This window comes from Mustela nivalis (genome assembly GCF_964662115.1).
Source record: "Mustela nivalis genome assembly, chromosome: 7".
Lineage (NCBI taxonomy): Eukaryota > Metazoa > Chordata > Mammalia > Carnivora > Mustelidae > Mustela > Mustela nivalis.
Window position 1 is genome coordinate 37,396,002 of NC_139026.1, and position 12,744 is coordinate 37,408,745.

Consider the following 12,744-nt stretch of genomic DNA (forward strand, 5'->3'; position numbering starts at 1 on the left):
CTTAGTAAGGACAGAGTTCAGTTTAGCAACCCAAGACTCCTCTGGCAGTCTCAACGGTAGTTGAGATCATTGAATTTCAGCACTATGCTCCCATTCCCCACACACAGGAAGGAGTCTGATATATCTATATCTATATCATCTATATCTATCTCCATCCATTAGACATAAATGAATTTCCATTATTTTTAGGGTTGGATTTCAATGATTCAGGTGTGATGATTAAAGTTAGTTTGAAAAAGCTGGCATTTGATCTTTCATAAATTATTTGTATAGTAATATATAAAAAGAAAATAACTCATTTAAAAAAATATTTGATAACTTTATGGCTACTTTGGAAAAGAGACTCAGTTTAAATCCCAAATTGCTTATCTTTACCAAGTTATTATATCTTGATTTTCTGCTTCCATGGCCCTGTTTGTTTTGCCTTTGGCCTTAGTAGAGATTATCATCATTAATATGAAATAAAAACATTTTAATTGCAAACACACCAAGGATTTCATTGGAAAACCTAATATGTCAACTATAGCAGTGGAGGTCACATGAAGTCTTTGGGAAATATTTGCTCTATTTAATGAAGAGACCTCTATAGGCAACTTACTCCAAACAATTTCTCAAGTTACCTAGCTAGGGGAGATAGAGAAGATTTGCTTTGTAAAGAGTGAATAAAATCCATCAAGCAAATAAAGTCCATGAATTGATAAAAAAAACATTCTGCTGCTAAATAGTTTATAGTACAGAGCTTATTATAGATACATGTGCAATCATAAAGTAAATGAATTCACCTGGTTAATTATGACATTTGATTTCAGTTGTGGCATGAATCTGTGGCACACATATATACCTATATCTTATTTTATATATATCCTATATATAATATGTAATGTGTATACATATAGCAACAAACATACATACATAAGTACACACACATTTTAGGGAAATTCTCTATTGATTCTCAAGAAAAAAAAATCATAGATACATAATAAGCATGATGGATGGACATACACACCACCCAGACATACTCATATTCATACACATGTTCTGATTGGATAATTTGAAATGCTCTACACTTTATCTTTAATTAAATTACTGCCCTAATTTGGAGTTGGCTAGCTAATCACTCTTGCGAAAGAACATTTGGAAAATAATTGCTGAAGAGAGCCAAACTGTCCTAGACCATAAATGTTCTTTCTTATTTGCCAAAGGCTTCTCTTTCAGGCCACAAGCGGTTGGGCCAAGGGGCTGGAAACCACTGGTATTTACTTGCTCTAAGCCCTGACTCTTGCTTACAAATCCAAGAAACTCTTTCTTCCAAAGAAACCTTTCCCAGAAGAAGTAACAAGTTTCTCTCACACAAGCAGTTGTAGGATTCTGAGTGAATATGTAAAGTGCTAAGAACGAGTCTTTCATATTGCTACTGATTTCATTGTTATTAATACTTTTCCCAAATAGCACTTGCAAGGCAGACTGCATTTGAAGGGACTGTGGCTTTTGGTGGAAGAAAACATTTGGTGGTCAAAGTAGATTTACTGATGAAAAATAACGAGAGCCCACATTTAGTGCTTGGGGTTCAGCTTTGGCTAAATCCTTTATGTGCTTCAACTCACTGAAATCTTCACACCCCTGAGTTAAGCACCATTATTGTTGTCTATTATTTTATAAGTGAGGAACCCGGAAGAAGAGAGGAGCTGGGATAGCCCAAGAATACACAGGAGCAACCCGGATTCAATCCAGGTAGGCAGTGCGCACAGCAACTCAGCCCTTTGCAGCCCCTCACATTCCCGTCTGCTTTTTTCAAATCTCTGAGAGAGATTATATTTCAATGTCAGTTTTTCTCTATGAACCTTTCTGCACTCTATAAACCTTCTAGAAGAAACAAGAATTATCCGAGTGCTGGGAAGGCAGAGTAACTACTACCCCAGCATGAGGCCTTTAGAGATAGATAAGCGGCACGATACTGCTCCGTGCCTGCAGGGGGCGCTGTCTGTGGTGGTATCTGGAATTTGCGTGGTGTGCAACAGGAACGTCCAGACTGTTGGGCTGGGAAATAGCGAATTCGGTTTGATTTTCACATTTGTTAACTGAGGACCAGCTGTGGGGAAAAAGAGGGAGGAAGAAGTCAGGGGTGGGGAGAGGTATTGGAGGGAAGGTGCCCTTTGCAGAACCTAAGCGAGAAGTAGCGATTCCAGAGAAACGGCTGGCCCTCTGCCCCGCTTCACTTCCCACTGCGATTCTTGGTGGTCGTCCCTTCCTGAAGTTACAGGATAAACAAACCTGGCACACGTTGTAAAATCCTGGCTGTGAGGAGCTCCTGCGGCTTCAAGCTTCTCTGGGGGCTTTGCTATTTGGTCCAGTTAAGAGGTTTCATGTGTGTTGTTGTTGTCTTTTGCCCACAGCCATTTAACCCTTCCCTCTCTTGAAGCAACCTGTCCTTCAAAGAAGCCCACCCCCCCACCTCCAGAGACAAATTGTTCCCTTCTTTTATCTTTCTATTTGCAAAACAAACCCCAGCCCCCGAGGCCTGGGGGATAGTCCCGTCTTTTAACCGGTCTAGTTCAAGAAAACTAGGGAAGGTCCAACGACCTGGCTGGGAGGCCCGTGCAGCCCCTGGCTCCTCCTGCGAAGGCTTCTTCGTGAAGGGCCCGGTCTGAAAAGTCAAACAGGGAGAGTAATTTTGGGCTCAGTTAGCTGAAGAGATTTTTAGGCGGATACAAGTTTTTGTGTGGCTATCTCTTGCAACAGTGAGATTTTTACTGGACTGAAAATTCAGTTGTTAACTCTGGGTAAGTAAATCTTGCCCAGATCTCCAGGTAGAGGACGGTGAAAACATAAAAAGGATGCTGATAAAAAAGAAAAGGGCAGATTCCTCCTGGATATTCTTCACTTTTAGCCCCAAGTGTGAGGTCTATAGGAGATAGAAAAGTGAACAATTTAATTCAGACCCAGGAAAACAACTCATGTTCTTCCCTTACAGTCAGCCTTTAAGAACACACCCAAATAAATGGGCTTGTGTGGCTTCTTCAGTAAAATACGGCTCCTCTTTATTTACGTGCACCTGCGCCCAAACATATTTTCTCAGATGAATCAAATTAGGACCAACTTTGTCCATAAAGAAACTTATTTTTTAATATTACAATATCAGGATCCTCGCACATTTTATATGCAATCCGTCACTCCACATTTAAAATAATATTTCTTAGGTTTACATAAAAAATGAAAGTACTAAGATTATTTACAAAAAATACATTCAATACCACTAACATTTAGAGGCAACGTTCCCACTTGGCTTCAGACAGGAATGAACTTCTTTTGGACACGGCACAAAGGGACCCCCGGAATCAAAGGAAGAGGTTACACAACTAACCACACACACACAGAGTAAGGCTGCTAGGGCTAAGCCACTCGCGGTTCCAGAAGTAAAAGCCCAAAGCCGAAAGGCTTTTTCATCTGAGCGTGCACAACAGTTTCTGAGAAGTTTCTTTGTGAACAGGTCTCCTTCCCTTTCATAAACTCCTGGGTCTGCGCTCCTAAATGTTAATGTAATGTGACCCGGGCTCCAGGATTAGGCGAAGGAGGGAGGGTGGGGGTCTTCCTGCGCCGGGGAGGACATCCCACACTCCGGCCGCGAGCTACTTCTCCACCACCTCTTCCACGCAGGGCAGTTTGCGTTCCTCGGAGGAAATACTGTCCACGATGGAAGACAGGCATCGAAGGCTACTCGAGGCTGACGAATCGATGCTTGCCCCTCCTGAGTTCAGAAAAAGAAAAAACACTCAAGCACAGCATCCCGGGGGTGGGGGTGGGGGTGGGGGGAGGAGGGGGCAGTTCCGGGCCCCCGCGGGAGGACCTCGGCCCCGCGCGTCCCGCCGTCCCTGCGAGCCCTTTCTTCCCTTGACCCCAGGCCCCCTCCCGGGATATTCTCCAGCACGGCCCAGTGCCCTTTTACTTTACCTTCCTTGGCAGTTATCACGAGCCCCCTGGAATGATCCGAAACACTTGGCCACTGGGAGCTGCAGGTGCGCAGGAAATCCGCACCCTCAAGCTGGAGAAAAACCAAGGCCGCAGATTAGGAAAGAAACCTCGGTTCCGGGGAGGGAGTGGGGAGGTTCTGTGGGGGTGTTTCCCTTACTTCCTCGGCCGGGGACGAATTTCCTGCCTACTGCAGGCACCCCGAGTTCACGGGTCACTGGGGGTTCACTGGAGAGGGAGCGGGAGGGGCGGGCGAGGAAGGGGAACTGGGAAGGGAGACGGAGCAGCTGGAGGTTAAGGCCCCGAGGAAAGCGTCTAATCAGCCGGCGCATTCCCCTGTCCCAGCAGCATCTGGGCTTACATTCTCTTGCTTGGGTCTGTAGCTGAAGGGGTCCACCCCTAGCTCCTGCATTTTTTCCTGCTGATCCAGCTGATGGAGCAGGTCCTGCAGCCGCTCGATGTAGCTGATGGCACTCCGCAGAATCTCCACCTTGGGCAGCCTCTGGTTGGGGTTGGCCACAGTCCGCCGCTTCAGTGCCTCGAAGGCCTCGTTGATTTTCTTTAGTCGCCTCCTCTCGCGCAGGGTGGCAGCTTTCCGCCGGTCCGTGGGGGCCGATTTTCTCTTGCAGGTCTTGCAAGCCCAGATCAGACACTGGCCCGGGCAGTGGGGGGGCTGCAGGCCCGGGGGCGCCAGGACGTGCTCCTCTCCGCTGCTGTCGCTCCCAGCTTCCGGGGGCATTTGGTCCTGGCAGGGGGACAAGGTACCATCACTCCCTGGGTACAAGGGAGAGCCCTCGGCCACTTCTAATGGCTGCAGAGTAACATTTTCCCCGTCCAAGTAGAAGAAATAGGAGCCAGTTTCAAAAAGGTCCATCATCATGTTCTCCTCCTTGGCCTCTGACTCGGTTTGAACTGGGTGATGGGCTCAAAAACCCAGAGGAACCACCCAGATGGCATTTAATTAGTGCGGTGACATAAGTCGCCCCAGCTTTATATATAGTAGCTCCTGAAACTCAATCCAACTTTTAGCTGTCATGGAGCATCAGTCTCCCAATGTGATCACAGCCAGTGCTCTCCGGAATATCTGGTTTGAAAGAAAACTGAGAAGTGTCACCACCAGGACGACAGGACCATCTGTGTGCAGAACAGGTTAAAACAAAATACTCCAGGGAGAATTCTACAATTTAAATAAAACATTTGAATGTTTCCATTTAAGACAGTTTAGGTGCTAACCTGTTTACTGGACAACTTCAAAACAACTGGGGATTTACACTGCTCCGTTCCCCTCCCCCAGGCTCATCTGAATTCTAAGTATAGACCCATGATGAAAGATTTCAGAGGCAATAGCCATTGCTCCAAAATAGCCTGGTTAATATTTGCAGAGTGGTTCAGCTCTTTTCTCTGTCCCGCCTGTCAAAAAGATGCTATTCCTGTGATTAAAACCATTACAGTCCTTCAAAGTTATACATGACTTTCAGGCTTCAGCCTCAATAGCAGCAGGTAAATCTCTTTCCTCTCTTTTACTAAGGCTGATAAGATGATTTGGGAGCTGGAGGGGTGGCTGAAGGGTCCTCAGATTCCTTCTCTGGCTATCTGCTTTGGGGGGGGGGTGGCAACCAAGATCTGAATTCTGTACCCATCCCTAATGGGGAGCCGTGGTGTGGTACCAGTGAGGTAAGGGGTGGCAGAGAATGGGGTTGTAATACACGGAATCACTTCTTTGAAAACAGTTTTAGTGGAAACAAGACTCACACCATAGCTATTTGCTATTTCAGAATTCTCTGTGCCCTTCCCCTACCCCAAGGTTCCCCCGTTATGGCTCCTACTCTGCACACTGTTCTCAGGGCTTGGTGGTTCACATCCTGATTCCCATTGACTCCAAATAAGTTGTTGCATAGGATTCAGGTGAGAAAGGTGGCAACCAAGTCCCAAGCAAGGATTACCAATTTTAGTTGTAGCCCGCCATGGTCCCATGATCGGGAACATAATACAATATAAGGATGAAGGAGAGCATCTCTAGATGGGAGAGAACCCCCTTCAAGTCCTAGCTAAGGTAATTTCAATGTATGTGTACATAGACAAGTACTAGTTCTGGATTGCTCCAGGATACTAACAGTTGTATTATAGAATTTTGTAGAGCGTTGACTCCAATGGTGTCATGCTTGGGAAGCACTTAGCCTTATATCGGCTGCTTGATGAACATTAGTTAGCACTAAAAGCATAAGGCTCTGTGCGGGGCTAAGACCATTTCGTACGAAGGAAAGAAAACAGCTATTGCAAAGCATTTTTTTTTCTTTTTTATTATCGCATTCTTTCCTTTTCCTTTCTCTTTCCTTTCTTTTGCTTTTCCCTCCCCGAGCTGTGCAGCCTTCACCTGTAAATGGCCTTTGGGATGACAGTCAACCTTGGTTTTGTCCTCAATAGTCAGTGCCTAAAAAAGTAGATGGAAACATAAGGTATTCCTATTATACCCCCAAGTAGGGATAATTATAGGCTGTGTTCAATATGACTTTATCTTTTAGATGACGATGTGAAGACAGTTTAAGGGATCAATGGGCAATGTAGGAACTAGCTTCATTTTTGTGTCAAGTCACTTATTCCAAAAGATAATTCTTCATAGCCTTTTCTTACTGAGCCACAGGCTTCAGGGGTTATGTTCTGACATTTGGGACTGTTTTTATTTTTTTGTTATTGTGTAGCTGAATAATTTCCTATCAAGTTTGAGAACCATTTTTATTTTTATTTTTATTTTTTAAGTACGAAACACGGGGAAGAATAATATGAAGCCATTACCTATTTTGTGACATTTCCTTCTATTTCTGGCAGGGCTGGTTGCTAATATCAGCAGGTGAAACAGCAGATTGAGGGTCCTGACAACTCATCTTATAATGTGAAGACAATTTGAAAAGTCACTTTTAACCAATAAAATATATCACATTATTGCTAAGATAATTAAGATAACAATAATTAAAATTCATTTATTCAACATTTGGGGGGTACCTACTAAGTGCCAGATAGTGTCCTGGGGGATAAAGGATAAAAGAGTAAAAAATGATCCCTTTTCTCATGGAGTTTTGAACCTAGAAGGGTGAATGAAAATCACTAAGTAGTAAAAAATATGAGAGGGAGCCCTCAATTTGGGGTGCAGAAGGCTTAGATTACAGTCGTTTCAGCTTGTGAAGTCTCTGGCAACTCTAATATCTCAAATTCTCACTTTTTTGTCCATAAAGTTGAAATAGTGACAAAAGACGTCATACTCTCAAAGGTAGCAATGAAGAAGAAGTTTTTAAAATTGTGCAATCACTTCAAAAATGTTGCATATTCTATAAAAGTACTTTCATTAATGGAATTAGGTGTAGACAAAAATGAGATAAGAACAATATCACTTCTAAGGAAATTTGTCACTTGGAGAAGGAACGTTAAGGTGGTACCATTCTGAGACTCACTGTTGATTTTAAGAGGTATCAGATAGGTGGGGCTTCGCACGGTGAGCCTGCTATCTTTTTCCCTCATTCAAGTGTTGTCACTGGAGAAACAGTGAGTCAAAAATGTAGAAAGAAAAGATTCTAGAAAGTAGAAAAAGCTTTGAGGTGCTGATCAATATCACCCTCCCAGGCAGGAGTGGCATTTCTTTGTGTGAAATCAAACCTTACCTCGGAATTGTGGTCCCTTATTAAATTATAAAGCCCCTTTCCCAACATTCTCTAGAACTTGGGCCAATAAAATTTAGTGTTGCTGTTCACCTTCGTTGAAACAGGCTTTTCCTTCTTTTGTTGTTGTTTTGGGGGTTGGGGGTGGAGGTTGGAGGAGAGAAAAAGGAAATGCCAGCTTGGGAAATAACCACGCATTACTAGATTAGGTAATGGGAAAATATGCAGTGATTCCAAACAACTAACTGGTGAACTCTTGGAACTCGAACTGTTTACAGAATATGAGATGCCTGTAATTGCAATTGCATTATTTCTCATCAGATCTTGGGAGACACAGACCTTGACAAGTGGTCCAAACAGGTTTGTGTAAACTGAAATCCTCCAAACTTTAAATAGTGCAAATGCATTTAAAAAAAATTATGGACCAATTAATAATAATGAGAGAATAATAATATTAAGGATCACTTATTCACTTCAGGGGCCTAGAGTTCATTCATAACAAAATCTGAAACTAGGTTGGTGATAGAATTGAGAGTTTTCAAACAATTTGCCACCTTGTTGTTCTTATTTCATTGTTCTTACTTCATGCTTAGTTATTTGCCAATGCATTTTCTTCCCATCATCTCCACAGAAGCTTGACTATATCCTGTTCTCCGTGAAAAGCAGTGGGAGGGAAAGGATTATAGCTGCTCAGTCAATGGTGGCCTGTGGCTACGAGCCTTTGGGAAGGTGTTGCAAGCAGTAGAAAAACAGCTTTGGAATGAGACAGAATCCAAGTTCCAGCCATTCTTCTTAATTTTTTTTTTTTTTAAGATTTTATTTATTTATTTGAGAGGAAGAGAACAGGAGCTGGGGGAGGGGTGGTGGCAGAGGGAGAGGGAGAAGCAGATTCCCCACTGAGCAGGGCTTGGTCCCAGGACCCTGGGATCAGGAATTGAGCCAAGGCAGATGCTTAATCGATCGAGTCACCAAGGCGCCCCTTTGCTTAATCGATCGAGTCACCAAGGCGCCCCTTTGGCCATTCTTAATTATATATTTGGAGCCTCAGTTTTTTTTTTTTTTTTAAGATTTTATTTATTTATTTGACAGAGAGAGATCACAAGTAGTCGGAGAGGCAGGCAGAGAGAGAAGGGAAAGGAGGGTCCCTGCTGAGCAGAGATTTCTCAATCCGGAGCTCAATCCCAGGACCCTGAGAACGTGACCTGAGCAGAACGCAGAGGTTTAACCCACTGAGCCACCCAGGTGCCCTGGAGCCTTAGTTTTTTATAAGAAATCAACTGGCATATATAACACATCCATCACAAGCATGTCCTTCACCTAAAATGAAACGATTAAACGTTGAGTTCATAATAAGAAATATGCACTCAACAAATGTTACTTTTTTCCCTTCCCTTACTCAGTTCTTAAGGCCTCTGATCGAAATAGCCAAAGTGAATTAATGGCAATACCTCGATTTGGTGAGACAAATATTTAAGATGAATTTAGGGACCGAATGATGTTAATGGTATAGTGGAAGTGAAAATATTGCACCTAGTGACTCCAACAAAGTGTTTGATGTATTTATGCCCCCAACAAATCTCTGGTTTCCTGCGGGACAGACGCTAATGAAAAATAACCACAAAAATGAGTCACGGGGGCGCCTGGGTGGCTCAGTGGGTTAAGCCGCTGCCTTCGGCTCAGGTCATGATCTCAGCGTCCTGGGATCGAGCCCCCCGTCGGGCTCTCTGCTCCACAGGGAGCCTGCTTCCCTTTCTCTCTCTCTCTCTGCCCGCCTCTCTGCCTACTTGTGATCTCTGTCTGTCAAATAAATAAATAAAATCTTAAAAAAAAAAAAAAAAGAAAAAAGAAAAAATGAATCACGGAACTAGGAACTTTGGAGGAAAGAACTTTGGAAGCTAGCATACAGTGACGAGTCTATCCTGAACTGGAAGCTTGAGAAAGGTCGGTTTGGGGTGGAAGTTCCTGAATGTGTGGTTGGTATTTCCAAGGAGCATGCTGAAGATATTTAGCAAACCTGTGGGTTGGGATGGTGGTGACAGAAGGAGGAAATTCAAGGAAGAAACCGTCACCGGTGAAGGTTTGTCAGAAACTGGTGAAGAGATTTCTGTGGGTCATGTCTCAGGAATCTGGCTCTATTATCGCATAGTTTGGTTCATAGAAAGCCGTTTCACTGATAGCTGAGAAAGTAGGACTGAGAGCCAGAAGGAAGTAGCAATGAACAGAAAAAGAAGAGAGAAAAAAAAGACAGAAGAAAGGAAGGGGGCTGGAGAGGAGAGAGGCAGGATGGACTGTGAACTTGGTCCAGCTTGCCTGTGGGAAAAGAGTCAACCGGCAGGCCTCTGACTGGCCTAAATATTAGTGGTGAAGGAAAGGCCCGGTGACAGGGAAAATTCAGAAGAGGCAGATTAATGCTTGAAACTTGCGGCAGCGCAGTGAGTAACATGAACCCCAGCACCTGTAATTTACCTAATCGGCAAACAGTTTGTGCCCAGAGATTCCCCAACACTGTGGTAAAAATAGTTCTGCACTTAGACTGACAGAACATTCGAGTCACTTCAGAGAATATGGGGGAGGGGCACGGACCACGCAGAGGAACTGGGAAGATTTAAAAGGCAGGTCCTGCGCAGTCTCTAGAGGGCGGCAGGGAGAGGTGATACTGGGAAATGGGGCAGGACCCGGGCTCCCGAGGACTCTGGTTTTGAGGCCTGCTCCAGAGCTGGTTGCCTTTCTAAAACAGCCGAGACACAGATCTAAGACAAGCAAGGGAGGAACCAGACAGGCTGCTCTTCAGATCTTTTCATGAGTGTGTTGCTCGCTCTTTGCTCTCAGCTGGCCTGATTCCCTTCCATTTGGGAGTAGAACCCTACTTCCACAGAACTCGTGTTCAGGTCACGCACTGACCACAAAAGATACTGTAAGAGCCTCTGCCACATTTCTTATTTTCTAGGCCATAATTTCCAGGGAAAGAGACAATGAATGCTCCTCTCCCTGCGAAACACTCATTCCTTGCTGTTTACAAAAATGAAGTTTTCTTATAATTTTGTACTCTCCATTACTTTTCATTCAGATTGATAAATTGGGGAGCAAAATTTGGGAAACTTTAGAATCTTTCCAGGTTAAATAATGCTTCCTGGTGACTGACCAACTGGGTCACCAACTGGTGTAGGTCTGCTTAGGATGGGAACCAGGAGCTCTGACATACAGCACTAAAACTGGGAAAATTCCATGCAAATCAAGGAGCTGGTCACCATAAATCCCAGAAAAAGACAATAGATGCCTACAGTTATCTCTTCATAAATAAGACAACAGAGTGCAGGATATACAAAGTGACTTTAAAAAAAAATTACAGTGATTACAAATACGCAGTTTGCCTTTAGATTCAAGTTCTAGGCCCAGCTCTGCCACTTGGTGATATTCGACCTTGGGCAAATTATATAACTTCTCTAAGTCTCAATTAACTAGTCCATAAAGTGAAAATAATTTTACTTTATTTAAGGTTGTTTTAAAGATTAAAACAATATCAATGAAACACTTAATATACGGTGTCTGGCCCATAGTAAAACTCAGTACAAACCAGTATTATATTATTTAACTTTTGATCAAAGAAAAGAAGGAAAATCATCCAACTACATATCACCTTAATAAATCACACTCTTCTTTGTTTTCTGTATGTCAAAAAGTTTCATATAATGCAATATTACATAATGTAAGTGTTGTATTACGTTATTTAAAAATATAAATCTAATACAGTATTACATATATGTTACATTTTGTACTTAAAATATTATATGACCTTTTTCATGATACTACATACAACTATTGTTTAAAATGTCTAAGAGACACAGAGTAATCTTTCAGTGTCATTTACATCTTTTAAAAACCAAATGAATTGTGCTATTTAGAGCATCCAAATTATAGTAGGGTCTGGTGTTACTAGCTTTGCTAAGCTAAACAGATGTCTCTCGTGTAGAACGGTTGGCCAAGTATTTTGTTACTGTCCTCCAACTGGCTGGTTATGACATATTGTCCAAAATAGTTGGTGCTTTAATGCCAATGTCAGAGCCTCCTGTGACAAATAGTCACCACTGTACAAACACATTTATTCCATAAAGTTTTTCTACCGGTTTAGGGAAAAAAAAAAAAAAGTTGTTTAGTCAGCCATACACACACATTTCATACTTTCTGAGAAGCTCAAACATTTCTGCCTCCTGATAATACATGTTAGTTTTTAGAATAATGATATAAGCACCTCAACAATTTAAATTGTATATTATCTGAGCTTTTTCAGTACAGAAATAACATGGTTGATGTGTCCCTAGTCACGTAAAATATCTGTTAAGTTTTATCTTCCTTGATTTTGTGATCCAGGCTAGATGTTGTGATTGGAAGACTTTGCTATGTAATTTTACAGTAAAAGTATACCCGGTTTATTAAACCATGTAAATTAATTTTTCTTTTTCTTTTATTTAAGCATAAACTAGCATGAGATTTAAGCTCTTTGAAAATATAATGTACAAGAAGTGGTACTTTCAGAGTGTAGACTTTAAAAGTAGAGTGCAGTTTTACATTTTATTTTGTAAAGTCATAGCCATTATTCAACTCTGAAAAAAAGAAGTGACAGGCCCTGTGTTGAAGTGCTTTAATGAATGATCTCATACCATCTTCACAGTGTTTTACCAAGCATGTTATGTAATTAAGAGAGAGAAAGCAAAGAGAAATTTGTCTACTTGCTCAAGTTCACGTGCTTATAAACCAATCCTGGTTCTTATACCAGTGATTGATACAATCAGAAGGAAGTTCTTATTCTGAGCACCCTTACAGTAACCAATAGAAGGATAGTCCTCAGTGGAGGGGGGGGGGAAATCTCGGGGCAAACAAACTTAGAGGACCTTTAAATGTTTATTTGGCAGCCTGTAGGGTAACTTATTTTCTAGTAGAGTGACCAAAAGAGGCAGTGTTGAGAGCTGACGGCTGAGGTTTGCATCTGTGTTTGGTTGCATTGGCAAATAGCAAAGCAACTGTGTTTTCCATGTTACTGCCATGTACAGGCAGCCTGTCCCATATACATGATGCAAGGGTGCCTGGGTGGCTCAGTTGGTTGAGCGACTGCCTTCAGCTCAAGTCATGA

General features: G+C 42.5%; 1 protein-coding gene across 1 annotated transcript; it reads right to left on the bottom strand.

Annotated features, from left to right (window-relative positions):
- Positions 1-3,097: 3,097 nt before the first annotated feature.
- MYF6 (myogenic factor 6) lies at positions 3,098-4,861 on the bottom strand. The gene is made up of 3 exons (XM_082738935.1): positions 4,328-4,861; positions 3,949-4,039; positions 3,098-3,745 (listed from the first exon to the last, which is right to left on the bottom strand). Exons 1-3 carry the CDS (start codon positions 4,844-4,846, stop codon positions 3,627-3,629), a joined length of 729 nt encoding a protein of 242 aa, XP_082595061.1. The 5' UTR covers positions 4,847-4,861; the 3' UTR covers positions 3,098-3,626.
- Between the last annotated feature and the right edge of the window lie 7,883 nt (positions 4,862-12,744).

Bases quoted from the DNA above. Each gene is read 5' to 3' on its own strand.
- MYF6 (XM_082738935.1), bottom strand. From the start codon at position 4,846: ATGATGATGGACCTTTTTGAAACTGGCTCCTATTTCTTCTACTTGGAC. The intron at 4,040-4,327 runs GTAAGCCCAGAT...GTTTTTCTCCAG, and splicing joins ACAGACCCAAGCAAGAGAAT to CTTGAGGGTGCGGATTTCCT. The intron at 3,746-3,948 runs GTAAAGTAAAAG...TTCTGAACTCAG, and splicing joins CGTGATAACTGCCAAGGAAG to GAGGGGCAAGCATCGATTCG.